Source organism: Harmonia axyridis, chromosome 2, assembly GCF_914767665.1.
Source record: "Harmonia axyridis chromosome 2, icHarAxyr1.1, whole genome shotgun sequence".
Taxonomy (NCBI): domain Eukaryota; kingdom Metazoa; phylum Arthropoda; class Insecta; order Coleoptera; family Coccinellidae; genus Harmonia; species Harmonia axyridis.
Window position 1 is genome coordinate 36767461 of NC_059502.1, and position 26069 is coordinate 36793529.

The 26069-nt window shown below is 37.9% G+C and overlaps 2 protein-coding genes across 3 annotated transcripts in view; both read left to right on the plus strand.

The window, feature by feature from the left end:
- The window catches only part of LOC123673455 (CCN family member 2), an 84473-nt gene that overhangs the window by 55612 nt on the left and 2792 nt on the right, over positions 1 to 26069 (plus strand). The window contains exons 5-6 of one of the 2 annotated variants that reach the window (XM_045607941.1): positions 4796 to 4925; positions 7219 to 7415. In XM_045607941.1, the coding sequence (XP_045463897.1) occupies positions 4796 to 4925; positions 7219 to 7415 (327 nt within the window). The remainder of the gene's footprint in view (positions 1 to 4795; positions 4926 to 7218; positions 7416 to 26069) is intronic. The other variant, XM_045607942.1, reaches the window with a different exon arrangement.
- Positions 10548 to 12124, plus strand: LOC123673456. Its single transcript, XM_045607943.1, has 2 exons — positions 10548 to 11165; positions 11903 to 12124. The coding sequence occupies exons 1-2, from the start codon at positions 10962 to 10964 to the stop codon at positions 12011 to 12013; spliced, it is 315 nt and encodes a 104-aa protein (XP_045463899.1). The 5' UTR covers positions 10548 to 10961; the 3' UTR covers positions 12014 to 12124.

Consider the following 26069-nt stretch of genomic DNA (forward strand, 5'->3'; position numbering starts at 1 on the left):
AGGAACGATCTTCTCACTCCACTCCATAGGAAAAAGAACACTGAGAATATTGCGAGTTATTGGGAAACAAGTTTCTCAACAAGCTTCCTATTGAAATAAAGAACTCATCGCAAAAGAACTTCAAGAGCAAAATTAATGAAATATTGGTGAAGGGTCCATTTTATTCTTTAGAAGAATTTTTATGTTTCAATTTTTGAAATGATAGTTATTTTGGCGAACTATATAAAATTGAATGGTAAATGAATATCCACGACTTTAGCCTTTACGCATAGGAACGAAAACTCCCCCCGCCGGTGGCTTTCTCACTGCCCGCTAAAAAGAACATTCACTCAATCCCAGATATTTAATATTTTAAATACTTTAAATATTTTAAATGACCGAGCAGAGCTCGGTCGTGTCCGTTCCTTGTGGTCCCCCTGGTTCTCGTCGAACTTCTGGTTCTCTTACACTCGATCCCGCCGATCCTCGGACCTGTCCGTCGCCTCAGAGGAATTTTCTCACCGTCCTTGCAGTACCTAAAAGAACAGCTTTTTCCATTATAATACATATATACCTACTAAGTTCTAGTTGCTTGATATTTCTCTTGAGATTTTTGGGTAATATTTCAGTTTTGTTGAGATGATAATTGGAATATCATTCCCTACTGCCGCTTAATCTGAAACTCTAGGTCTCTATATTTGGAAATCTTTTCGAACTCATTTTGACGCATGTTGTTTTTATTTTGTTTAACTACGTCGATGAGTATTGCTGTCTTTTGATGCTTATCGACTAGTACTATAACTGGTCTGTTGTGAGGGTGTGTTTTATCAGTCGAAACTGTACGATCCCAGTACATTTTACATCATTTATTATTCAGGATGGTCCCCGGTTGGTACTTGTAGTATAGCATTTTTTCAGAATGAATTAGTTCTAATATAGTTGCGAATTCTTGGTATAGTATCTCTTTATATTCATTTCCTGCAAACATTTGACATCTTCCCGTGATATGCTGGACTGTCTCATTCATTGGACACCCATATCGGCATCGATCGTCAGTGTTCGATCAGTAATTTCTCGTTGAGATCACTTGATCTCGGACAGCTAAAAGAAATCCCTTTGTTTCTGGATACATTGCACCTGATGTGAGCCAATAGTTCGACGCTTCAATGTCGACATGATCCTGGTTCACCTCGTTGAAATGTCTTCCATGCAGGGGCTTCTCTCTCCATCTTTGCAGTTTTTCTTGGTTTGACGGCTAGTTATACGGAATTTGCTTTTTGTGAAGATGTAGAGGTGTTGATTCGTCTGCTTCGCACAGTATTCTTTAGACGTCTGATTTACTTGCTTGATCTCTGAAGTATTCCCGTAGGCTTTCTATCTGCCCATTAGCAACTTCCATGATGTCCGTCAGACCCCTGTTTCTTTTATGTCTTGGCAGTGTAGTCCTCTCAATGCTGCTTTTCGGATGGTGCTCATTTGCTTTTGTCATTAGCTTTTTCATTTTGGATTGCAAGTTTTCGATGACTGTTTTGCTTCATGAAAATATACCGAATGAGTATGTTAGAAGTGAAAATGCATATGCATATGTATTGATGGCTAACGAACTTATTAGTTAAGTCTTGCTTCATTCTTTGGTAATTGTCGTCGGTTCTTATAACGATAGCTCAGTGAAATATGAAATTTGGAAAAATAACAAGAGAATACAAAAGCGCATATGTGTCCAAATGCAGGCGGAGATATTCCAGCGTATTTATTTACGAAAAGGAAATGAAAAATGAAACCCGACGCGTTGCTTCAACGGTCGTAGCGAAATATATAGAAGAATATACTGAAATTAAGAACAAAAATAAAATTTAGAAAATATTGAGTATTGCATTAACTGTTCGGTTTCATTCCAAGGTATTTGTTTCCTGTCCATTTGCAAGAGTGATCGGTTCATCTTGAATTCTTCCTCGCACTACGCTGAGAGAACGACACTTGTCCAATCTAAATTCCCTTCCTACATTTTTTGAAAAACTAGTTTGACCATGATTTCTAGGTGGTTGTTATTGCCTGTTATCAGTTTCAAATCATCCATGTACAGCAAATTATTGAGGGTGGCAGTAGGTATTATTGCCTTTAAAGTTGAAACCCTTTTCAGTAGCGATCAGCTGTTTAGAAAGTTGGCTCATATTACAGAAGAAGAATAAAACTCCACAATCCATTCACAAGCTATAACCGATAAAGATATATTACATCACGACAACTCTTCACCGTCAATAATCACGAAGGCGAGTCGACAACTGACAACTCCTTATATGTCTTCCACAGACGATTTACAAACCTATCCACGACGATTTACAAAACTATTCACGACTAGTGAGACTGCCCTACTTAACTTGGACACAAATTTGCACCCAAACCTCAAAGAATGGATGTTTCCACCCTGGCTATCGACCTGGAACTACAGCTGAGAATACATCCTAGTTATAATACACTAAGTGGGGATCTTGTGAATATTTCAAAAAATGATGTTGAAAAGTTGAACACGCTTGACAGTCACATACCAGGTTTCACAAACAGACAATTTGTTGAGAACTTGAGATCCATCAGATCGAAGGTTGACACTAACGATCTAACAATCACAAAAGTCGTAGTTGTTCTTTCAACATCACAATACAACGAGAAGACACTTCTTCGAAAACAATAACATCCGAGTCTCTAATACAAACCCTTTAAATAAATATACCACACGGCTTAATAAGACGCTCAGAACTGCTCTACCAACTCTTCAAAAATTCATCCCCCGTTTGAGTATTCACAGCCTGAAAGAAAAGAACCCAAAAATACCTAATCTATGTACATAGTCTAATAAAATTACATAAGGCAGACAAAAGCATTAGACCCATAACCTCGGCATTCAGTTCGCCTGCTCACAAGGTTTCAAGAGTCATAAATCAATCAATCAAATTGTGTCAACCTTCCTATATCTTGACGGAGGCTTTGTATTTTTGCTTTTAGCCTTTTTTGTCGATGTGGTTTGTTTTGCTGTTTGTTCTGGGTTGGTTGCTTACTTCTAGGTTTTGGCTTCACGCCGATCTCTGCCGATATTGTGGAGGCTGCACAGTAGGTAATAAGATGCAATGACTCGAGGTTCTGGTCGTTCGGAAGAAATTTTCTCTTGTTTATTATGTGCTGAATATGTGAGATATTTTTCGATGTCTTCAGTCTAGGAAGAATTGGTGGTTTAAGGGATCGGTACCCTCAAATTCTATGAAATATCTATTCATTGTAATAGATAATTGCTCTAATAGATCTCTTCGACCTTCTTCTCGGTTTTCGATAGATGCAGTTTGTATATTCCGCCGTTGCTCATCTCTTAGTGGTATCAAATCTCCGCTGTTTTGTTCCTCAGTATTAATTTGTGTATTGATGTTGTGTTGATTTTCAGCACAATTGAAGTTTTCTTCAATTGTCGCTTCGTTGTTAGTAAGATTCCTATTCTGTAGCCTCGGCTGGGCTTCATTTTTATGTAGTTAAGTCTCTCATCAGGTACAAGTTTATTTCCAATATTACCTGGTATTGGTCGACTACTCTTTGCTCAGGAACTTGAAGTTTGGGGTAGTTTCTGTGGAATTCTGCAAACAGCTTTTGTTGGTAGCCTATTTTATCCTCTTCCATTTTAGTTACTTCATAGCATATGCGCATGATCGTTCATTGTCCATTTCATGCGTCTTCTTGGTAGACCTGCTTGGGTGAGTGCTGGTTGGGGATGCTGCGCAGCACCTTAAGTAGTCGGAGAAACTCGTGTTATTTTCCTCCTAGAATGTTGAGATTGTGGAGGCGTAGCATATTGTTCGACAGACGCCCGTCTCCTTGGCGTTCTGCCACCGAAGTCATTCATCATTCGTGGGCTGCTCCGTGTCGTAGAGGAGACGGCCTTTGATTGCTTTTTATGATCCGCAGAGCTTCGGTGGGAGAATTCTTGAGCTGCTTTTCACACGGCTTTGTTCGTTACCCTGGACAGGGACACTTCGATAGGTTTCAGCTTCCCGGGTCAGGAAGCTCCTGGAATCTGCGGTAGGCAGGAGTCGTTTCAACTCTCCTGATGGTGAATCGCTAGGGGTTTCCTACCTGCTACCCCTTTGAATCAATTATTAAATTATTATTATTATTATCTATACAACAAGGATACCCAGAAATAGGTTTGAATAAATTGAATTACTTATATTATTGAAGAAGCTAACTCATTAATAGCTGTTTTTATTGTCATTCTTCCTTTCTTCAAAAGTTCGTATTCCCTCTTTTCTCAGAAAATTTCTTTATCAGATTCATTTGGAAATGTTGAATTCTCACAATTTAGTGAATCGATTGCAGTTATAGTGGAAATATAATAGGTACCAGCTTTAAGTGAAGGAAGGTATCTCAAATGTTAACAGTTGACTCACTAGTTTAAATCATTCGTCTCATTATGATCACAGTAAATTGTTCGAATTGAACTTGCGAAATTAAGTTTTTATATTTCGCCGAAAATTGTTGATGTGTTTCTGTATTGAGTACGCAATAAAACTGTTGATATAGCAAGAACATAGTAATATAAAAACTGTTCGGAGTTTTAATAATAATCTTCAACACCTACCATCTTGTGAAAACATTCTCTATCTTATTACCTTTATTTTAATTTATAGTGTAAATCTTCAACGGAAAATAGGATTCTAATTAATTTCATTATTATGTCTAACTCTTTCAGACGATACTGAAAACCACATAAAAGAGAGCTGTAAAGCGTACCTGAATTTCGACTGTGCTCTGTCCTAAGTGTTTCGTCTTGTTACAGAATGGCACGTACGGTTGCTCGTCACTATGCCCACAAGAACATATTTCCCCGAAAGGGTCCTGCCAACATCCCAGACTTGTCGAGTTGCCGGGCCAATGCTGTAGGGAATGGATGTGCGACAGTCAGAAAGGTAAGTGGTAGATGAAATAATAATGAGATTTTGGATACCTTAATTCAAGATCACGTTACATTTGTCGTTTACGTCGTCGAGGTTTTGGAATTATTCCAGAAATTCATATACAAATTCCTTTTACAATAAATATTTCACTAGATCGATTATGAAATATTCGTTCCTTTCAATGATATTTAGTTGTACCTACATACCAGATTTTTGTCCAGAAGAAATTAATATACGGTTATTTTTCATTCAATAAAAAACTTCAGTATGAATTTTCTGAAATAGATCCAAACAAATATAAATCTCTACTTGAAATAACTATCTCTCAGGTAGTTTCAGAAAAAAAAATACAATTTATTTTTTTTTTTCAAAACAACAAACTTATTTACCTAACTACCTAATCCAATTACTTAACTATTAAAGAAAAATGAAATTTATACAAACTTTGAAAAACTTATCTAAGAAAGGTAATTATATTTTATTTCATTTCACACTGCGATGCTTCAATTTTGTTTATGAACTGTCTATGATTCTGTAACTCGATTTTGAAATTATTTTTCTAACTTAACTTTTATAACAAACTTATCACCATCTATTTCTAAATCTGAATATGACGTATGAAACCTAATAATAACTATGAAACCAACTGAGATTATTTCCAATTTGACTCAAACTTTAATGACTACAAATTTTTGATTGAAAACGTCAATTCTGACCAATATTCTATTGAGTATGGTCAGTTATGTATAACTTTTAAAGCTACGATTTTTCTGTTCCAATATTTCAATTGAATATTCTATATGTTCAGCTTGACATTTTGTACAATGCTTGGAAATATTGTTTTATATCTATCATACATTACAAATATCCGCTTCAATTTGGAAGTCACAGAAATATTATGTCATTTTCCATGTTTACTTCTTGAAATGTCTGGTTCTGGTAACATGATAAATATGAAAATTGGTGAGTAGTCGTAGTCTAAAGTTATTTTTAGCGGTATAAATCACTTTATCACCATTTCACGATGATAGTGAATATTATGTATTTCCGGCCCTTAACACGAGTACCGGCCTTAATCCTAGAATCTTGAAATTGGAAATATGTTGAGTTCTTTAATGGGCAAAATCCTACGAAGGGTTCCCCAATATTTACGGAGCCCCTAATCCTTGAATTTTCCGTACGAGAGGTAATTGCCAGATGGACGGACAGAATTGAATTTGATCAAGAATTAGATATAAATGAATTGAACCTTATTGTATGGAATCACTCTCGGCTGGAAACTCGAACATTTAAAACAAAATATAATAGCACTCTGCTGGTCACTCTTTTTGAGGACGAATGGTGAAAAAAATTCCTATAAAAATTGCTCCATAAATACCTTGTATCTGAGATATTGGGTATCAAATTTTTTCATAACAACTCTTTTCAAGACCAACAATGATGTCTGTCTCAAAAAAATCAGTTACTTCATTTTTTTTTGTTATTATGAATATTCCTGAAATATTTGATATTTCAACAGAAAAAATATGGACTAGACCCACACTTTTTTTTTCTCTACAGTGGTTAAGGCCCACCCTTCTCCTGACGCCACTGGACTGGATGATTTTTTCAATCTAGCAGATCCAAATGAACCAATTACCTGATACTTAAAACGTCAATGTTGAATTTCAGAAAATATTTAACATAACAATTTGAGATGGGTACTAATGAATAATTGACTTAAAAAAAGTTCAACAATCAACACCCTGTAAATTGGAAAGAAAACGTTCATGAAATTATATTCATGATGATTTTGCTACATACCTAATCGATCTGAAGAATCGCCCTCATAAACATTGCGGCATCTTTTTTCAACTTCTGCATATTATTTATTATTCTAGGTTATATTCGGGACAAGACTGTTCGTAGCTACTCTGATAAACAAATAAAAGAAAAATTTAAGAATTTATTCTTACATGTTTGAATTGTAGAAATACTGATCTCTCGAAGAATAATCTAGTTGAACTATAATCACACTCCGTTCGCACTCCAATAACAATAAACAAATCGCAAAATGCAAGATAAAATACGCAGAGATGTTGGTTGTATTTTAAAGTATTATTCTGACGAAAAACACCAGCACATACTTGGAAAGATCGCGATCATGAAATGAATCTTACGCTATGAATTCTTATGGTAATCCCACGGAATCCCACTTGTTGGTACATCATAATTCCATTGCGGTTTACCCCTCGGATTTGGACAAGAGAGCTCTCAAATTTTTCCCACACAAGAATATAATAAAATCCACTGTTATTTTTTTCAGCAGAGCAGCCCACTTCCTGTAGATCATTCTTCACAGCATGGAGTGAGTGCAGCAGTAATTGTGGCGCTGGTTTGTCTACCAGAAGATCGAATATAAATCCTAGATGCTCTCCAGAGTTGGAGACTAGGCTGTGTCAGATTAGAAGATGTCAAGATCCACCATTAATACTCAAGCAAAAAACACAACATCATCTCAGAGTAAGATTATAACATAATCATTCCTTGAGTGTAATTTTGATCATTGTAATTTATACTGATTTGTTTTACCATCTCTAATAATGAAATTTGGATTCGTTCGAATAAAAGACAACACCACCTGAAATTTGTCACAATTTACGTTTTGGAATCTATAAAATCTAAAAAAGGCTGTGGTGACTCTTTGTTTAGCCAAGAATTGATGTCGTGTCCATCTTTCGGTTATAAAACCGACCGTTTTATAGCAAAGATACCAAGTTCAACTATGAAAATGGAAGGTGAATTTGGCAGGGATCAAACAATTTGATTCCAGCCAAATACACCGTCCATCTAAAGATGGATTCATTAGATTCCATTCGTGATTCCGGTATGAAACACCGCAATCTTTTAAAAGATTACGCACCTTCAAATTTGGTTGATAACGCCTCGCCAAAAAGCAATTAGTCAGGGGCTCAGATTTGAAAAATCCATATGCAAAGAAATTGACAATGCACAATAGGTAAATATCAATCCTGTAAAGCTATTGTCGCACACAATAAAATATATTGTACCACAAAACTTCAGCTCAATTATTTCCGCATTTAAAAATTTTTCCATACTGCACCTTCGAATATGTCATCAGCATCCCATCATAGATTGTCTTTTTACTCGATTAGCCTAGAAGCATATATTTTTTTCTACCAGTCTTGTTGCCACACATACCAATCCGAAGAGAATTCACAATTAGTTTTCCATTTGATTGTCTTCGGAATATTAGTCCAGCAGAAGAAAGAAAAAACTGTTGTGTAAAATCTGCAGTGTCGTTTTATTATTTTTGCCCATTTAGGATACAAACAGTAAAAAATTTACCAACAGAGTTTTGGTTTAATTATAAAGCTGTATGAATCTGAACAAGAGTTAACTGGACTGGGTATAATAACAAGACAATTTAATTCAATATGGTGCCTATGGTGGTATTCAATCGATATAATTATCATTCAGATGCTTTCGGTATGAATTATAATAGAATAATAAACACAATATTGAATGGACATGCCTAAATATTCCATTGATCCAGTAAATTTGGGATGTCAATTGAATTTTATTTGTGTTTATAATATTCACTATATATAGTATCTTCTTCTAAATCTATGAAACACTGAAATGTAATTCAAAACTTATTTCTAAGCATTATGTTTATATTTCTAGAGACAAATTATGAATACAGTAGTATATGAGGCGTATAACCGATGATAATAATAGAAATTCTTGAAGGACATAACCACTATTGATCCTTGGATTGCATGATGTTTGAAATACCGTGTATGACGGAAAAGTTTAACTAATCATATACTTTCCATTCAACCACCAACAAACTACTCTACATAAAACTGCTCATTAAAATAATCGATACACATCACAAACAACTCTCGAATTTTCGTTCATGGCAAACATCCAAGGACATCATTGTGTAGAAGCTAGGACTTGAATAGAGCCTATTTGAAGAATTATGGGTCGCCTTATATTTCCTGCAATATTTATTAAAACGCTGAACTAGTATTCCGATGAAACAAGAACATTTCAGGGAATACGAGCAGTAAATCATCAGTGCTGATTCAATAAATATTATACATTTAAATCATGAATTCTTCATCAGAACAATTTGGTAGAGCAAATTGCAAACCAAGGATTTCATTCGAGGAGAAAAATTCCAACCCTCCTTCAATTTTTGAAATTTACCAAAAAATCGAATAAATAATTCCGTCCGATTCCCAGAGTTTTTTTCGAAACTTTAGGGGATATGGCCTGGAATGTGAACCAAATCAATGAAACAAATTCTAAAAAGTATTCATTTTCCAGATAATCGAAAACACGTGATTCTGAGAACGATGGCTGTAAACAATATTTTTTTTTAGATTTTGATCAATGCAAAAAATGGTGTCATCACTTTTGGAAAAAATAATATTTATAAAACTGCCTCAACAAAGTAATGACATTTCAAACGTGTATTATTGTCCCCGTCTTCAGCTTATGCACGAAGGAAAGAAAACTCCCCTCGCAGCCGGCTTGCTCACTCCCCGCTAAGGAAAACGTTCCCCAATCCCAAATATTCAAAATATTAGAAGGATAGAGCTCAATCCTTTCTGGTCCTTGGGGTCCCTCTGATCCTCGACGAGCTTTGGTCCTCTTCAACGCGATCTCACTGATCCTTGGACCTGTTCGTCGCCTCCTAGGAATGTTCTCACCGCCTTGATGTTCCTAATAAAAAAAATTTTCATTATATTATAATATTACACATACACATTACGCTTTGCTCATTGACTTCGCAGTGCCAGTAGATATAACAACATCATTCAGGCTTACTGAGATTTCGCGTCCTCTAAAGTAAATGTCTTTGCAACTTCTGGAGTGTATATCGAAGTCGATGGTTTCGAAAGACATGCTAAAATCTAAAAGTATTACAGCTGTGAGCAATTTCTTTTTCACTGATGTTGTCAGTGATGTTTGTAAGTGCTGTGGCAGTACTCTACTTTTGGCGGAATCTTGACTGGTGAGTGTTGTTTAGGAAATGATCATTCAAGTATGTCCGAATTCGAGAGTGGGTCAGCTTTTCAAAGATCTTAGAGATAGGTGGAAGAATAGAAAATGGCCTAAAGTCTTGTGGATGGAAAGCATTTGGTATATTCGGTACTGGAATGATTTCGGCGCGCTTCTACGCAGTTGGAAAAGTATCAGTCTGGAGTGGAATATTGAAGATATGGGTAGATGTGTGTGAGTTCTGGAAGGATTTTTGTATTGTAAGTTTGAGTAGGACTATTTCAATACCGTAATTTCCATCTTATTTCATTGTTATGCTATTCAGGTCGCCACCAATGTCTTCCACACCAACAGGCCCGAACTCAAACTTGGCTAGGTGGGGTAGGGAACACGAATATATATTTTTCAATACGGTCTTAATATTTTTGTTTTGATTAGAATCAAAGGTAATGAAATATTAGACAAGGGGATCTAAGTCAACAGATGAGAATTGATTTCATTTCCTATACCATTTGCACGTAGAGTCTGCCAAACTTTACCAGGACAGGTATTTGTGAGGTATTTTCGAATAACTCACTTCTCGCTTCTAAACAAGTTGTTACAGCGCAGTATCTTGTAGATAGTATGACAATTGACAAAATAAACTTGCATTTTATGAATTTATTCCAAAATTAAACGTCGGTTTTATTCTTCGGTGCTCCGGGGTGATCTCAAGGAAGGTTTAGTTACTTTCTCGGGGTCGTTGAGTAGATTTCCATGAAGCTCCCAGTGTCTGTGAAAAGATTTCGGTGTCAGTTATGGATGGTTCCATTCTCCGGTAAGTAACTCAAATAACCATACATCGATGAGTCAGTATATCTCATTTTGGGGGCCGTCGAAATTCCCAGTCAGATGAGTCGAAGTCATTCCAAACCCATTGAATATGGAATGTAGGTGACCTTTGGAATTACAAGTACTCAGTGACTTCGTTACGAAATTTTCAGGATAGTTAAAATTTCTCCAGTTATACGGTTCAAATGATTTGAATGAAACATGAAATGGAACTCAAATGTCCACCAGGATTCTTGTCGACAGGTCCCAGTATCTCAGTGTCCAACTCTGACAGTACTTTCTTCCCTGATGCTGTCGGGGTTAAATTCTCAGGGCCCAGTGTTCGCATACCTTCAATGGGGCTGGACCTACAGCTTTCCGTCCGGTGTTAGATGTGTTACCTACCTCTTGTGTTCATCTCTCTCGGTGAGTATCTAGTATCTTAGAGTATGCCTGTGAATCTATAGAAAATGTAGTATCAGAACAGTCATATATTTGAAAATGGCCCAGTTTTGGATAATTGGAATGGTCAGAGAGTGAAAATATTAATTTACAGATTACTTAATAACCAGTGACCGGAATGGGTTTTTATCGTATAATACTAAATGACTTGGAGATCCCTGAACTCACTAACCAGTGATTGGAATTATTATTCCCTATTCAGCTTCATTACGGGTATATATTGAACCTATTTATGAATAAATTGTCCTGATCTCAGTAACGGATTAAACCCTATATTGCTTCACACAGTTTGTAAACACAGGGAATGTAAACAGCCGGAATTCAGAAATTTTCATTCCCAGTATTTTTTTCTCAATTACATCTCTCTCGGTAATGCTTCTCTCAGTAATATTTTTCACAGTAACGGTCCTCCCAGTAATGCTTTCTATCAAGAGAAAAAAATTTAAATATAGTATAAGAATATGTCAGTAGAGGCAAATAAAAGAAACAGTTCTAGCACAATCTTGGAGGACAGGTTGGTTAGTTTTTACGTTTCTCATGACATTGTTGGTGAGCTTACTCAAAGAAAGCCAAGGCTCATATACGGAGTTACCTCCCTAAAATGGTTTAACAGCTTTACTCCATCCAGTATCAACATTCCGGTATTCAATATCCCAATATTTAATATTTCGTTATTTAATCCGTGGAATTTCTGTCCACAGGTTGAGATTGGGGTCTTGGACGCACAGCCAGTGGTTCTAACGTCATATGTCTTATTGTCGGAGGTGATGGTCGATAGGTGGTATTTCGAGGAGGTGCTGGCATCATGTTGATCTTTCGGGCAGTTACAGTGTCGTGTTTGCGTTCTCAGCAAAACGCAGTGGCTACAGAATAACAAGGGCCTTCCCTTGCACAGTTTGGAAAGGGTCCTCCGCATCTCGGCATCAGGCGGCGCATCTGATGATCCTGACTGTATGGCTGGACGTTCCTGAGGGACGGTGAGTTTTTATTTGAAACATGAGATTTGTTTGAAACGGTGATTTTCCTACCTGTTCTGGCGGTCATTTTGTGTTCGGTGTGCTTCTTTTCGGCAGTTTACTGTTTAGGAACTTTATTCTTTTGGCACGAAGTGCAATTCCTGACGTATTTTGCGACGTCTCTAAACATGCCAGGCCAGTAGTAATTCCGGAATATCTTTGCAATTGTCTCGGCGTTTCTCAGATGACCATCCAGTTCAGTGTCTAGGTTCTCTGTCAGTATTTTTGTCCGTTGCTCAGTGGGTACACACAGTTTCCAGGGTTGGCCAGTTCCATATTTCCTGACGTCTGATGAGTCCCAGAAATGACGGTGCAGTTTTTCATCGATGATGGCGTAATTTGGGCAGTTTCTCCACTTCCTGAATTTTATTTTTCCTTCTCCTCCAGGTGAGGACAGGTGATCGCCGGCAGTAGATCCAATGGCAGGCTGTCAGCAGGCTTATTCTGAAGTCCTCTTCGATACTGGAGGTGTTCTCCAGAAGTCTGCACCTACACAGCCTCTTGATCAACCTCTTAATCTTTGGAGATCCGTCGTTCTTCCAGAAAACAGTTCGTTTTCTTGATGCCCAGAAAGAAGTTACAGGTCTTCAGTATATTCATTCCCAGCATTTAGTCGACTGGCAGGTTAGGTAGCTGTAAGAATCCCATGTTCATCAGGGCATAATCGGCTATCACCATCGCTAGGTGGTACATTTTTGGCGTGGCTGAAGTTTGGCCATTCGCTACTATGACAGATTCCATGGTTGATTATTTTCCCTTGATTCCATTCCTTTCGCACATCTTTCAACCTTCTGACTACAGCAGCTCTTGATCGAACCAGTGTCTATCAGTGCATGGAATAACTTTTTATCGATGTGCACTTCTAACAGGGCCCAGTTGTCGTTGCTAACGATGGGAATCAGTGTAGTTAGGATTCCAGTTGATGTTGACGGTGCAGTTCCCCTCCATTTCTCAGGACATTAGCATAGAAGTGTCTTGGGAGGATATTTTCTCGTTCACATCGACAAAACAGTTTCAGTGTCCCTTGGCAGTCTCTACGTAAGTGGCCATATCCTCCGCATCGAAAGTACTGTATCTTGTCGGGTGTTATTTCCTGTTCTGATGGTCGAATTTTCCGGTGGCTTCGAACGCAGATGGAGGCGACCAGGTCCAGAAAATTTTCTATTTTTCAGTCTACAGTGTGTGAATACCGGTCCTGACGATTTCTGCTTTGGAGTTGGAAGCGGTGTTGTTGCCGGGTCCTCCACCACGACAGTGAGATTGGCCTGATAGTAACGTTGACGAGGCTGCTGGTACGTGAGATGAGGCTCGTCAATGAGGCTAGTGTTAGCCGGTGGTTTCGTATAGTGCTCTATTTGCCATTGCAGCAGTTCAAAAAAATTTCCCCTTTTCAGTAGTTAATCATATAAATCGAGTTACACTATCAGTTGCATCAAAGCAAATATTCCATTTATGGCTGGGTATGGTTGAAGTTAATCGTCACAGAACAAGCATTTTGTTTCTGAAGAAAACCTCCACAAGAGTAATAAGCCTTGTCCTTAAACTCAACACAAGATATAATATCAAAATTATACAAGTTTACGCATCTACTTCGGATCATACTGACGAAGAAGTAGATTTGTTTTACGACGACATCATAGATGCTCTCAGCGATCAGCAGGCACATTATATTATTCTATGTGGTGATTTCAATTCCAAGGTAGGAACGAGGTCGGATGTTGCTGAGTTCTCATTGGGAAACTATGGACTGGAGGGAAGAAATGATAGAGAGAGGTGAAACATTGCTTGGTTTCCTGCTGCAAAACAACTTATTCCAAATGAATAGCTTCTTTCGTAAGAGAACAAATAGTAGATGGACATAGAGGAGTCCGGATGGTAGAACAAAAAATGAAATAGATTTCATAATCACCGACAAAAGTCACATAGTTAAAGACGTGTCAGTATTGAACAAGGTATCCACCGGAAGTGACCACAGGATTGTGAGAGCTAAATTAATGATTGACGTCGGTAAAGAACGGCATAGGCTGATCAAGAAGACTAACAGCGACATACCATGGAGGAGCTCATTGGACATGGTCTGCTTCCACCTATACATCTCAAATAGGCTGGATGACACCGAACTAGAAGAGGATATCAATGTCCTGAACGAGACCATCACTACTGCTCTGATAGAGAGTCAAAATATATATTGCCCAACAACCAAGAAAGAATCGAAATTAAGCGAAGGCACTATGTGGAAAATGAAACAAAGAAGTTACATGAGAAGTGAAGAAATGACTACTGCTGAAGAACTAAGACAGATTAACAGAGAGGTATCAAAAGCTATCAGACGCGACATTAGAGCGTACAACCAAGATAACATCGAAAAAACAATATAAAGCAACAAAAGCATGAAGGTCTTACGTAGAGGATTGGAAGCTGGAAAGAAGCAAATGACGAAGGTGAAGGACAAAAACGGGCATATTACAACAGAGATGATATTTTGAGGATGGTTGAGGACATTTACCACCTTCTATATAAAAGCTAGAATGAAGTTAACTCAGACTCAGGAACAGAATTAGAGATACTGACGAGTAAAGAAGGCATCCTTAATCAAGGGTCAGAAGAAATGCCTGATATTACTCTGGCGAAATAAAGCTGACTCTGAGGAAAACAAAAAACAATAAAGCCCCTGGAGAGGACTGTGTGGTTGCCGATGCAGTTAAGATAGGTGGTCACTGTCTACTCAAGAAAATAGCGAAGCTTTTTAATCTCTGTCTCTTTAACAGCACCATACCAGAGAAGTCGTACAACGCCATCGTGATCTTGATTCACAAAAAAAGAGATTCAGCGGAACTGGAAAACTATCGACTAATAAGCTTACTCAGCCATCTTTATAAACTCTTTACGATAATTATTACTGCACGCTTAGAGAACAAATTAGATTTTTATCAACCCATAGAACAGGCTGGGTTCCGCAGAGGTTTTGGAACCAATGACAATCTTAAGAGCATCAAAACTGTGATCGAGAAATCCATAAAATATAATAGGCCGCTTATCATTGCCTTTGTGGACTTCCACAAGGCCTTTGATACTGTTGAGTTGTGTGCAGTCTTGGACTCCTTACAAAAGTGCAAGTAATATATAATATATATAAAAATGCTACCATGATGGTTAGATTGCACGAAAACACCAACCCTATAAGAATCGGTAGAGGAGTACGACAGGGGGATACTATGTCACCTAAATTATTTATTGCTGTTTTGGAGAGCGTCTTCAAGATGCTTCAATGGAGCGGAAAGGGCTTGAATATAGATGGCTTGAACTAGGCAAATCTGCGCTTCGCGGATGATATAGCTCTGTTCTCTGACAACCTACAAGATATCAGGAAAATGTTGGAAGATCTTCGGGAAGTATGTGCTCAGGTTGGGCTGAAAATTAACATATCTAAGACAAAATTCATGACGAATCTGCTCCTTAGTGCAAATATTGCCATCGGTGACCATGATGTGGATTTGGTGGATAGATACATATATCTGGGTCATAAAATACGAATCTCGAGAGACAACCAAACGTGCGAGTTGAAAAGAATAATAACGCTTTCTTGGGCTGCGTATGGCAGACTTGTGGGTGTGTTTGAGAGTAATCTCCTGGTTTGTCTGAAGCGAAGGGTATTTGATCAGTGCATTTTGCCGGTTATGACCTACGGCGCCGAAAACTCAACTCTCTCATCTGTCACATCTGTTAAGAAGCTCAGAGTTGCGCAACGCAAGATGGAAAGGTCGATGCTCGGTGTGTAACTTCGTGACCACGTTAGAAATGAGGACTTACGGGTGAGAACAGGAGTCATAGATGTTATCTATCAGATAGCTAGGCTCAAGTGGAACTGGGCTGGGCATGTAGCTCGGATGATAGATGGATGATGGACAAAGAGGCTGCTCGAGTGGAGACCAAGAGCCGACAAAAGAAACAGGGGAAAACCTCCCACGCGATGGACTGGCGACATCAAGAGGATGATCACAAACTGGATGCATAGTGCTCAAAATGAAGGACAGTGGGCAGAAATGGGGGAGTACTATATCTAGCAGTGGATGCAAAGGGCTGGTTGATGATGATGATGATGATGATGGTTGAAGTTAGTGTCGGTCGTGGTTAAGATCCCTGTTGGGCAGTTGTCGGTGTACTTGGTTGGTTCAGATTCCTCATTGTTCTATTCATATCGGGAATACCCTTCTCATAGAACTAGTCCATCGACTATGAGTTGGCCCTTCTGGTTGATTCATATTCTGCCGATGTAGTTGAGAAACAGTCGGTAATTCATCACATTCCTGTTTCGTTTCATTTAGAACATATACTAATTTTGACTTGTTTGCAGGTGTCAAAGTATGAGGGACCGGAGCAGTTAGCAGTGGACGCAAATCAGCGTCCAATTCTATCAGTGATGTCTCCAGTGGTGCTACCTCGGTTGTTTGAATGGGAGACATCCCTGATGACTGGGAAACCTACACGGCCAGAAGCGATACATCCGGTCGATTTTATGGTTGCTGTCTGTCAGCAGTCAGCAGTGCCTTCAAGGAACTCAAGGCCCGAGCTGTGGTCTTCCCCAAATGTTCTCTTATCTGTGACTCAGTTTCATAAGTGTGCTAATAAAGTTCAATCTCCCTTAAACTTGTATCAATCTCGCTGAAATCCGGGCATATTTCTTCGTAGTGTTCCCAGTGTCGAAGATTTGTATGGCTCCTAGTAAATCAGTGAGTTTATTTTGACATGCCTCGGTGTCCAGTGCCGGGTTCATTGCAGTTCGTTGCAGATGCAGATTTAATTTCAATACCTGTCGTGATTGACTTCTCTTTAGCATTACTGTGCTGGGTATTATTTATCCTCTCAGCTGTAATTCATAAGTCAACTCATCGTTCTATAGTCGATTCACATCCATGTTGAGGTTAAGTGATTGAATCGTTGAAGTCCAAACTCAAAAAATCGTTTTGAAATCAATCGAAGTTATTCGACACTGTTCTCTTCTTATTATTTGTCCGAACACTGTCAATGCTATTTCGGTTCCTTGCTAATAAAGGAAATTATTTTCAAACGCGAAAATGTTATAGCACTTTAATATGGTTCGCTGGTTCTTAGGTAACAGTAAGAAATCGATCAATTTCCATACACTATAAAGGGTGTTGAAGATCAGCTTCTGAAAAGTCCCATATCTCTCAAATACAGACCTGATTTTTTTCATTGGTTAATGAATGAAATAATCGGTAGACCTAACGGAGTGAATTGTGCGCTCCAAATATCAATCAAATGAGTGGTTCAATAGTTATAAGGATTTGAAAATATTGGTGAATTAATAAACCATCCTGTATCTCGGCTATGGGGAAGATTAGACCTAGGATAGCTCTACCTCAGGTTAACGTATGTACATTTACCAATGAAACTCTCTGTATATGGCCGTAGATAACCATCTTGATAATTCAGACATATAGGGTTTTCTTGAGAGATTTCTTTCGAAGTAATTTCATATGTTCTGAATCGTGATCCATGTGGCCTCCAAATCTCAGAATCTGGGTTTCATTTATATTTAATTTGAAACCATTTACAGAAAACCATCCCTGTGCAGCCAGCATAGTCATTGAAGACGCATCTCTAAGTAACTCCACAGAATCGGCTCTGTTGAACAGATTGGTATCGTCAGCATAGCGAACAGTCTCACTGACAGGGACATTCCGAGGGAGACAATCGTGTATATAATAAATAACACCGGCCCCAAAATTGAGCCCTGTAGATCCTCACGCTCTGTAGTGTAGGTAGTTTCTTCACCCTTCGAGTCAATAACAGCACTTCGCATTAATCATCTAGTAAATCTAATAAACTAGTAAATACAGTAGTAGTCGATCTGCCAGTAGAAAAACCATGCTGATCCTCACTTGAGACATTTTACTCTTTAAAAACGCTGTTAGCCTTCTCCTCAGGAGTTCTTTGAGGATTTTCGAGAAGACGGGCAGAATGGAAATGGAAAATGGCCTGTTGTTGTCCGCACCATTGGCATCTCCTTTTTTGTAGAGTGGTACAACTGTGGCTTTTTTTAAATTCTCTGGAAATATCCCCTGTTGCAGGCACTGATTGAACACTGTACTCCTTATATCTTCCACAAATGGAAATATCCTTTTCAGTAGTGAGGTATTCATACCATAAATATCTCGCGTTAATTTTCCCTTGAGACCTTTCACAATACTACGGAATTCAGGCACGTCAGTTGAAAAATTGAACATTGAGCGGACGTTGAACTTCTTCCTCGATAGTTCTGGAATAAAATGGAAAAGTCAGAATCCGATCCATAGAAGATCTACTTTCCACTATCTCCGATATCAGAGAAAGATCCTACCTTATCATCAGAGGACAGTTGGGACTACCCGATCCCCGTGCCTCTTCTTCCCTTCCATAGATCTCTTGATTTATTTTCTACACCACTAATGAATTCGCTGTTATATTTTTGTTTTCATTCAGTGTACCTTTCTGTCAGAATTGCTTGAGGTCTTTCAAGAGTTGTTTGGACCATTCGTCCCTCCTAACCTAGTGGATGGTTTCCGCTGCTTCAATGGCTGATTTCAAGGTTTTACTTACATTCGATCCCATATATTTCTTTCTATGCGTGTTATTCGACCTGTATTTGATTCATAATTCAAGAAATGAAACGCTAAAGCACCGTGGAAAGGCCTCTTGAAACTTATTATAACTCGTCTCAGCCTCAGTATCCATCGTAATATCCCACTGAGTCATCGCAATTCGATTTTCAAACCTTGAAATATGATCGTCTTAGATGAGAAATTTTGTTTTTGTGAATTCGTGCATGTGTTATTAGTTGTAATTTATGGACACGGTGATCTGATGAATGCAAATCTAGTGTTTTGGTTCTATGAAAAAATGACTCTGTGTTGAGAAGGATGTTATCTATGCATGTCTGAGATCTCCGCATAACGCGACTGGGCTCACTGAACACTGGATTTAGGCCATAAGATTCAGGTCAACCAGATTGTCCTTGTCACTGCTTGGTTTGATAAAGTCAATGTTAAAATCCCTGTTATTACTATCTCATATAATTTCTTATTATACAACTTGTCTAGTACTTCACCCAGCGAGTTCAAAGACATCTGAACATTTCCTGCTGGAGGTCTATATACGGATAACAGAACTAATTTTTCATTCGGTATCCTCATTACCGCCATTTCAATATGATTCTCCCCTGACATTTTTCTGATACCAGGAATTCGGGAAAACTGAATATCATCTCCTAAAATCACAGCGGCTCCACCATAGTTTGAATTCTACAGAAATAAGATTACTTCTGTAGGAAGAATACATACTCCTCAAGTGCCAATCGTTAAATAACATCTTCAGAGACACAGTGTTGTGTTAAACAAGTAACCGATATTTTTCTTCGTCTCAATATAGATAAGTCAATTTGGTTGCGTATTGATTGTAAGTTAGAATTTGTTACAATGAAGTATTTCTCTCTAGAAATTTCCGATTCTTTCTTGTCTCCAAAAGGGAAACTTGAACTTTCTCACTGTAATGTTCTCTGGCCAGTTTTCACCTTTATAGAGGTCCTCGAGTGAGGAAATATTTGCACCTACCTTGAAAGAAATACTAGAGGCACCTTGTCGAACTTGTAGAGCTTCCACAGTAAAAGGTTGTCCGGGAAATGTTGTTTGAAGATCTGCCATTATTTTCTCTTTCTGTGTTTAGATACTTGCACGACCTACCCAAGCCAAGCCTTCTTCTTCATGCAACTGAAAGGTGCAGAGTACATTGTACCCTCTACTAATACTTCCTTTCTTGGTCTATTTCCACGTAACGTAGAAAGTATCGATGGTTTTGGGCGGATGCTAATCTCTCACTTCTTTGTAGAAACCAGTGCTGCATTCCGTAATAATAATAATAAATTGACTTTATTGGCTCAATTCAACAAAGATACAAATACTATATACAACTTTCATAAATCGAGAAGAGATGCCAAAGCGAAGTTTAGTTGCAAAGACTACTCTTCTAATGTATGGTACTAAATTAAAAATACATAGCACATATTTAATAAATCGGATGAAACTAATTATTAACAGCCCCAAGGAAATAAAGCAATGAAGCTCGATGCAAGAACAAAAAAAGTCTAATTCAATTCGAACTACAATCAAAAATATTAATACCTCATCCAAACATAAAACAAACGAAAAATATGTATTCATTCTCTAGAAAATAAAAAAGACTTCAGCTGAAACTTGAATGCAAAGAATGATGTGAAATTTCTAAAATCCACATCAAATGAATTTACTATTTTGACAGCATTATAAGAAAAACACCTACGAAACCCAGCCGTTCGATGAGCAGGAACTGACAATCTGTACGGGTATCAGATATTGACGGAATGAACACTGGATCTAGGAATCAGATGATCCATGATCCTGTTCTCTATTGGACTCCTCATGAGTTTAAACACAAAACATCCTATGTGTAACTTGACCCTACCTTCCATCCTTAGCCAACCCAATTCCTTTATTTTATCAGACACATGATCAAATTTACTTAGACCAAACACAAATCGATAACACCAATTCTGCACAAACTGAATTCTTCTCTTATGGAAAGCATCTAAACCGGGTCCATAAATTATGTCGCAGTAGTTGAAGGTTGACAAAACCAACACCTCTGACAAATTTTTTCTCATTTGAAAGGTCAAATATTTACGGGCAGAAACCTAAGCTTATAAAACGCCGACCTAACTAGATGTGAAGCATGTCTACGAAATCTCAAATCTTCATCGAAGTAGACACCCAGATTTCTGGCGCCATCACATATATCCAACCTATCCCCGTTGATGTAGAGGTGTAAGCTGTCCCTGATTATATCCCTTTCTTTTCTTTTACAATAAACAATACATTTTGTCTTAGACGAGTTTATAGAAAGATTATGAGCTTTACATATTTGCAGAATGGTCTCAAGGTCTTGATTAACCCTAGCCGAAACCAAATTCAACTCATTCATACTGAATCGGAATATCAACTGAACATCGTCTGCAAATGCCTCAGAAATGCAGTATATCAAGTGGGAAAAAATATCAGCCACATAAATAATGAACAATAATGGCCCCAATATGGAACCCTGTAGAACGCCTGTCCGGATGGATTTCGGTGCCGCACATTCGCCGTCCACCACTACTTTAAAACTTCGGTAAGTTAGGAATGACTTTATCATCGAAATCGCTGAGGTGGAGAAGCCAAAATACTTCAGCTTGGCACACAGGGGGAATGATTTATCGTGTCAAATGCTTTCGAAAAATCAAGCAAAACATGAAGTACAGACTAACCTATATGAAGATCATGGAATATTTTATCTGTGACCGATGCTAGAGTAGTGGCAGTACTGTGATTCTTGCGAAAGCCGGACTGGTCCAAAACCTTAGACAAGAGTGGCAGAATACTAATGATCCTTAAATCAGAAAAGGATGAAGGCTCCATTGTTTTCGGAAGCGGAATACCAATGGCGCACTTCCACTGCAGAGGGAATACATCGGATAGTATGCAGCTATTAAATAGATGCTGAAAATACGAATCGATTACTGGAAACGTATGAATAAGCATATCCAGCGTAACACCATCGTCAACTACGGCTCTAGTTCGAAGGCCAGTCAAGATGAACCTTATCTCTTCAAGCGTTGCAATTCTCAAGCAGAATGATAGCTCATTTCTATGATAATTGTTGTTATAATACGAAATCTTATCAGCGCATGCACCATCACCTGATGTGTCATTAAATGCCGAAAAATAATCACTGATCGAATCCGCGTCCCTCAAATTATCCGGTATAGCCCCAGCCTTGACTTTGCTCACGTTCAGAGACCTCAAAGCCTTCCAAGCAGCTTCATTTCCATTGGAACCAGCAGCCATAAGATATGACTTCTTGCTACTCCTTATTCTAGCCAGAGTAACATTTCTCAACTTCTTATACCTATTCCAATCCTCCACAGAGCCAGACCGCCTGAATGCAGTTAACGCGTAGTTACGCTGCCTCATCAACCCCCTGAGTTCATCAGTCAACCATGATGCCCTCGGTTTTGAAATCCTCTTTTGTCTGAAAGGAGCATGACGGTCATAAACGCTCAACAGTATGCCAATGAAAATCTGCACCTTTTTATTGATATTGGGTTCGCGGATGAATTTGTGCTACCGCTCTGATCTCAAGTCAGAAAGGAAAGCGTCACGATCAAAACCATCAAAATCCCTATAATTAATATACTTTTGCTCTCTCCTGTATCTAGGTGAGTTGGACTCACAGAACACCAAGCAATGATCACTTATGTGACACACGTTCTTTACTCCACTTGCCCCCACAATGTTGGCCGGACACTTCACAAAAATTGGATCCAACAGCGTACTCGATCTATGTGTAACCCTTGTGGCCTCCTGGATAATTTGCTCGAATCCATAGGAGGAAAAACATTCAGACAAAGGGTTTGATAAAGTCAGTAGAAATATCAGCCGAATCCATGCTATCGTCGAATCAGCTCTCTGTAATGCCGACAACGTCCAAATTGCCAGAATCTACAATCTCAGCAAAATCCCCCATTTTTGAGAATAAAGATCTTGCATTCAAGTGAGCAACAATCATTATGCGGAGAGAAACGAATTAGGAGAACAAAAAAGAATTAAATAATTAAATATGTCAATGAAAATTAACAAATAAATTCAGTGAAAAGTTTGACAAATATTGAACTGAAACAAAATTTTTAAAGGAAAAAAAAAACAACTCAACTAATTTTTCCTCCTGCCAGCAGCCTTTGGTATGGCTCCCGTCCCAGATGTCCCCAGTTTGAGTTTCGACCTCAACTGCCTGGTTATGTCGTCGGTGTTCTGTAATATGTTCTCGAAGTTCCTGTTCTCTTTCTGCAGTCTGCCACCCTCCTCGGCCTCAACGTGTTCTTATTTTTCCGCCAGTTGTTTATATCGAGAAACTGGAGTCGGTGTATCAGGAGCGCTCTTAGATTTTTCTTCCTCACTTAGCTCAATGCTCCTGCTATCCAAGATCTCAGCATGTGGATTGTTTATTAAGTCTTCAGGCAGAGTAGCCTTTCCATTGATGATCAACTTCCAATCTTTTATATAGGCATTAAGATGCTTAGATTCAGCGTGGTGAAGATGCCTTCTCAGCAATTTTAATCTCTGATGATCTTTAGGGCACAAGTCATTATTGATGAAGATTTTTGTGGATTTGAGCTTGTTCTTATTTTTCATCACAATAGATTTGTAACGGTAGGATGAAAATTCAACCTTTATTTATTACCTTTACTAAATCTATAAATATCATTCAATGCATGTCTAGGCAGATCTACACTAAGCAGATTCCTCATATTCTGGACGAATGAGGTTTCGATATCATCTCCAACCGCAAGGCCAGAGACAATCATGTTGTTTTTTCTCAAAGAACGCTTCAGCAACAGAATCTAAACTTCTGCAGATTCGCTCCTACCCTCCAAAGAAGAGATCCTATCGACCGTCTCATTAAGGCTTCTTCTAATTTCCTGAGAGAAATTATCGAAATCAGCTCTCAAAGCAGCAGTCTGCCTCGAGAATTCCTCCCTCATAACAGCAATAAGCTCCTGAAAATGTTCCATGCCTGAAGAAAACTTGAAGGGAATGGCAGCCTAAGCAGAATGGAGAACGGTATACAAGATGTTCAACCGCACACAGAGATAAGCGTATAAATACAATATGGTCAAAACACTTCTTCCGCGATACACAGGTGAATAAACCAGTCCGAAATAATAATAAATTAATTATAAGCACTAGATGAATCGGAAACCGAATGGAATTCCAAACGATGAATGTAATATCCGGGAATTTTCTTTATGATTGACAACCGTGCTATTGCCATCTGAAATTTCTTCAACATTATCTTCAGTTTCCGTATCTACCACATATGTAGTTCTCAGGTTTTTATGATTCAACGTTAACAGAAAGGAATCATTAGTAAGGTTCAAATCCTCCTTCATAGGTGGCACAAAATTCGATTTTTTATTTTCAACATTTTACCCTTCTCTTTCAGTAATAATTTCAGATACACTACTTGGCTGTTTTGGTAATAATTTTTATAATTATTCGCTGTTTCGAGCTGTTCCTTCATATGATTGTTTTCTGAAGATTTTTCCACTTCATCAACTGTAATTTCATGGTTTATAGAATTTTCTAAGTATATTTTATTCAGGTTGACTAACCGTGACTTTTCTTTTTCCTCGCATACACATTTTTTTGGGGTTATGTTGTCACAACAAAATATTTTTTCAATTTCATCCACATACAATCCATTGATTTAAAAAATGCAGCTCGGATTACACATCTTTTGTAGACAGATTCTCTAGTGTTATTTATTCGTGGCGTCATTTGTTGTTTTTCTATTCATTCATTTCATTCCGGTAAGCCAAGATTTTTGTGGGTTGAAACATGAGGCGTGAACTTTTTCATTATAGCGGTAAACAATGAAATCTTTTCCTTACAAGTGTTCATTTCGGCAAAGAATTTTTAATTTTCTTCCTTTTATAGTTTCATTCCGATCATTATTTTTTTCTCTTTCTGAATTCAAATGTTTCAATGAAAGTTTTTTCATTGTTTTCATATGCGAATCATAAGAAATATAATTGAAAAGTAAATGATGGGCGTAGCTGTAGCCAATTAACTTTCATTGAGTACAGCCAATTTACTTAAAAAAATCGACACCCGGCGGAACGTGGACTAAAATAGCTATTAGAAACAACCAAATCGACACATCCTGGTTTCGTAGACAAAAGTACCTAGGTTTATTCGGGAGTACTGCGAGGCAATAAATTCCTTAGCCCCAAATTGCTGGAAACTTGGACAAATCTTGTATCATCAAAATATTCTGGCTTCCTTCGTGTGACTTCGGACATATATAGACTTGTTTTCCGTAATGATCAGTGTTTCTTTATTTCACATCAAAATTTGCTAATAGCGTCTTTTTGCTTAGGAATGGATAAAATTGCCATTTCGTGCTATTTTGCAAGAATAAATCGGAACGAAGAAGTCTCATTCAAGTAATGCGACATCCCAAAGACGTGAAACATTTTTCGATCTTTCAAATAGATAACGCTGTTGAAGGCAGCTGAGAAAAACCTGAGAGAGATCTAAATCTGTGAATTATTCATTCTGTTTCAGAATAATGAACTGGGCGTTTCGGTGAGAGACTTTTACGTCACATTATTCATGTTCGAGTTGGCAAAATTTACATCATAATATTCAGATTCATTCATCACACAAGAAGAAGAATATAATGAGTGTCCGCAGCTGGAAGGGGATGCGGATACGGAAGTGATTTTTTACACTTCACTCGGGTATTTTTCATCAACGTCTAGAAATTTGCACACGCAGCGTTTGTTAGAATTTCCGATTTTATCCTGGCGACGAGAATTATTTTGCATGATATTTCACACTTATCACGTCTCATATTCTTGGAATAACGAATAAATCTGCTGACGTTAATTCTTCAATTTTGCAAACTCCTATTTTTTATCAGCTGTTATATCGTTGGTACTGTCATGTGACTGAAACAAGTAGATTATGGCTTGGCGAATATTATAGATGGAAACATTATTGAGTATAATATTCGCTGTTTATAAATATATTTAATAGGATTTTCCTTTATTTGGATGTGTCAGGTTTAATTGACGGTGTTTATTTCATATAAAATACTTTATTAGACGTTTCGGAGTGAATCTTCTTCTTCAGTGGAATTACTCGTTTGATAGTTTACAATATAAAAAAATAATGAATAACGTGACAATAGCCATTTCACAATCGGTGTACATTCATATTGC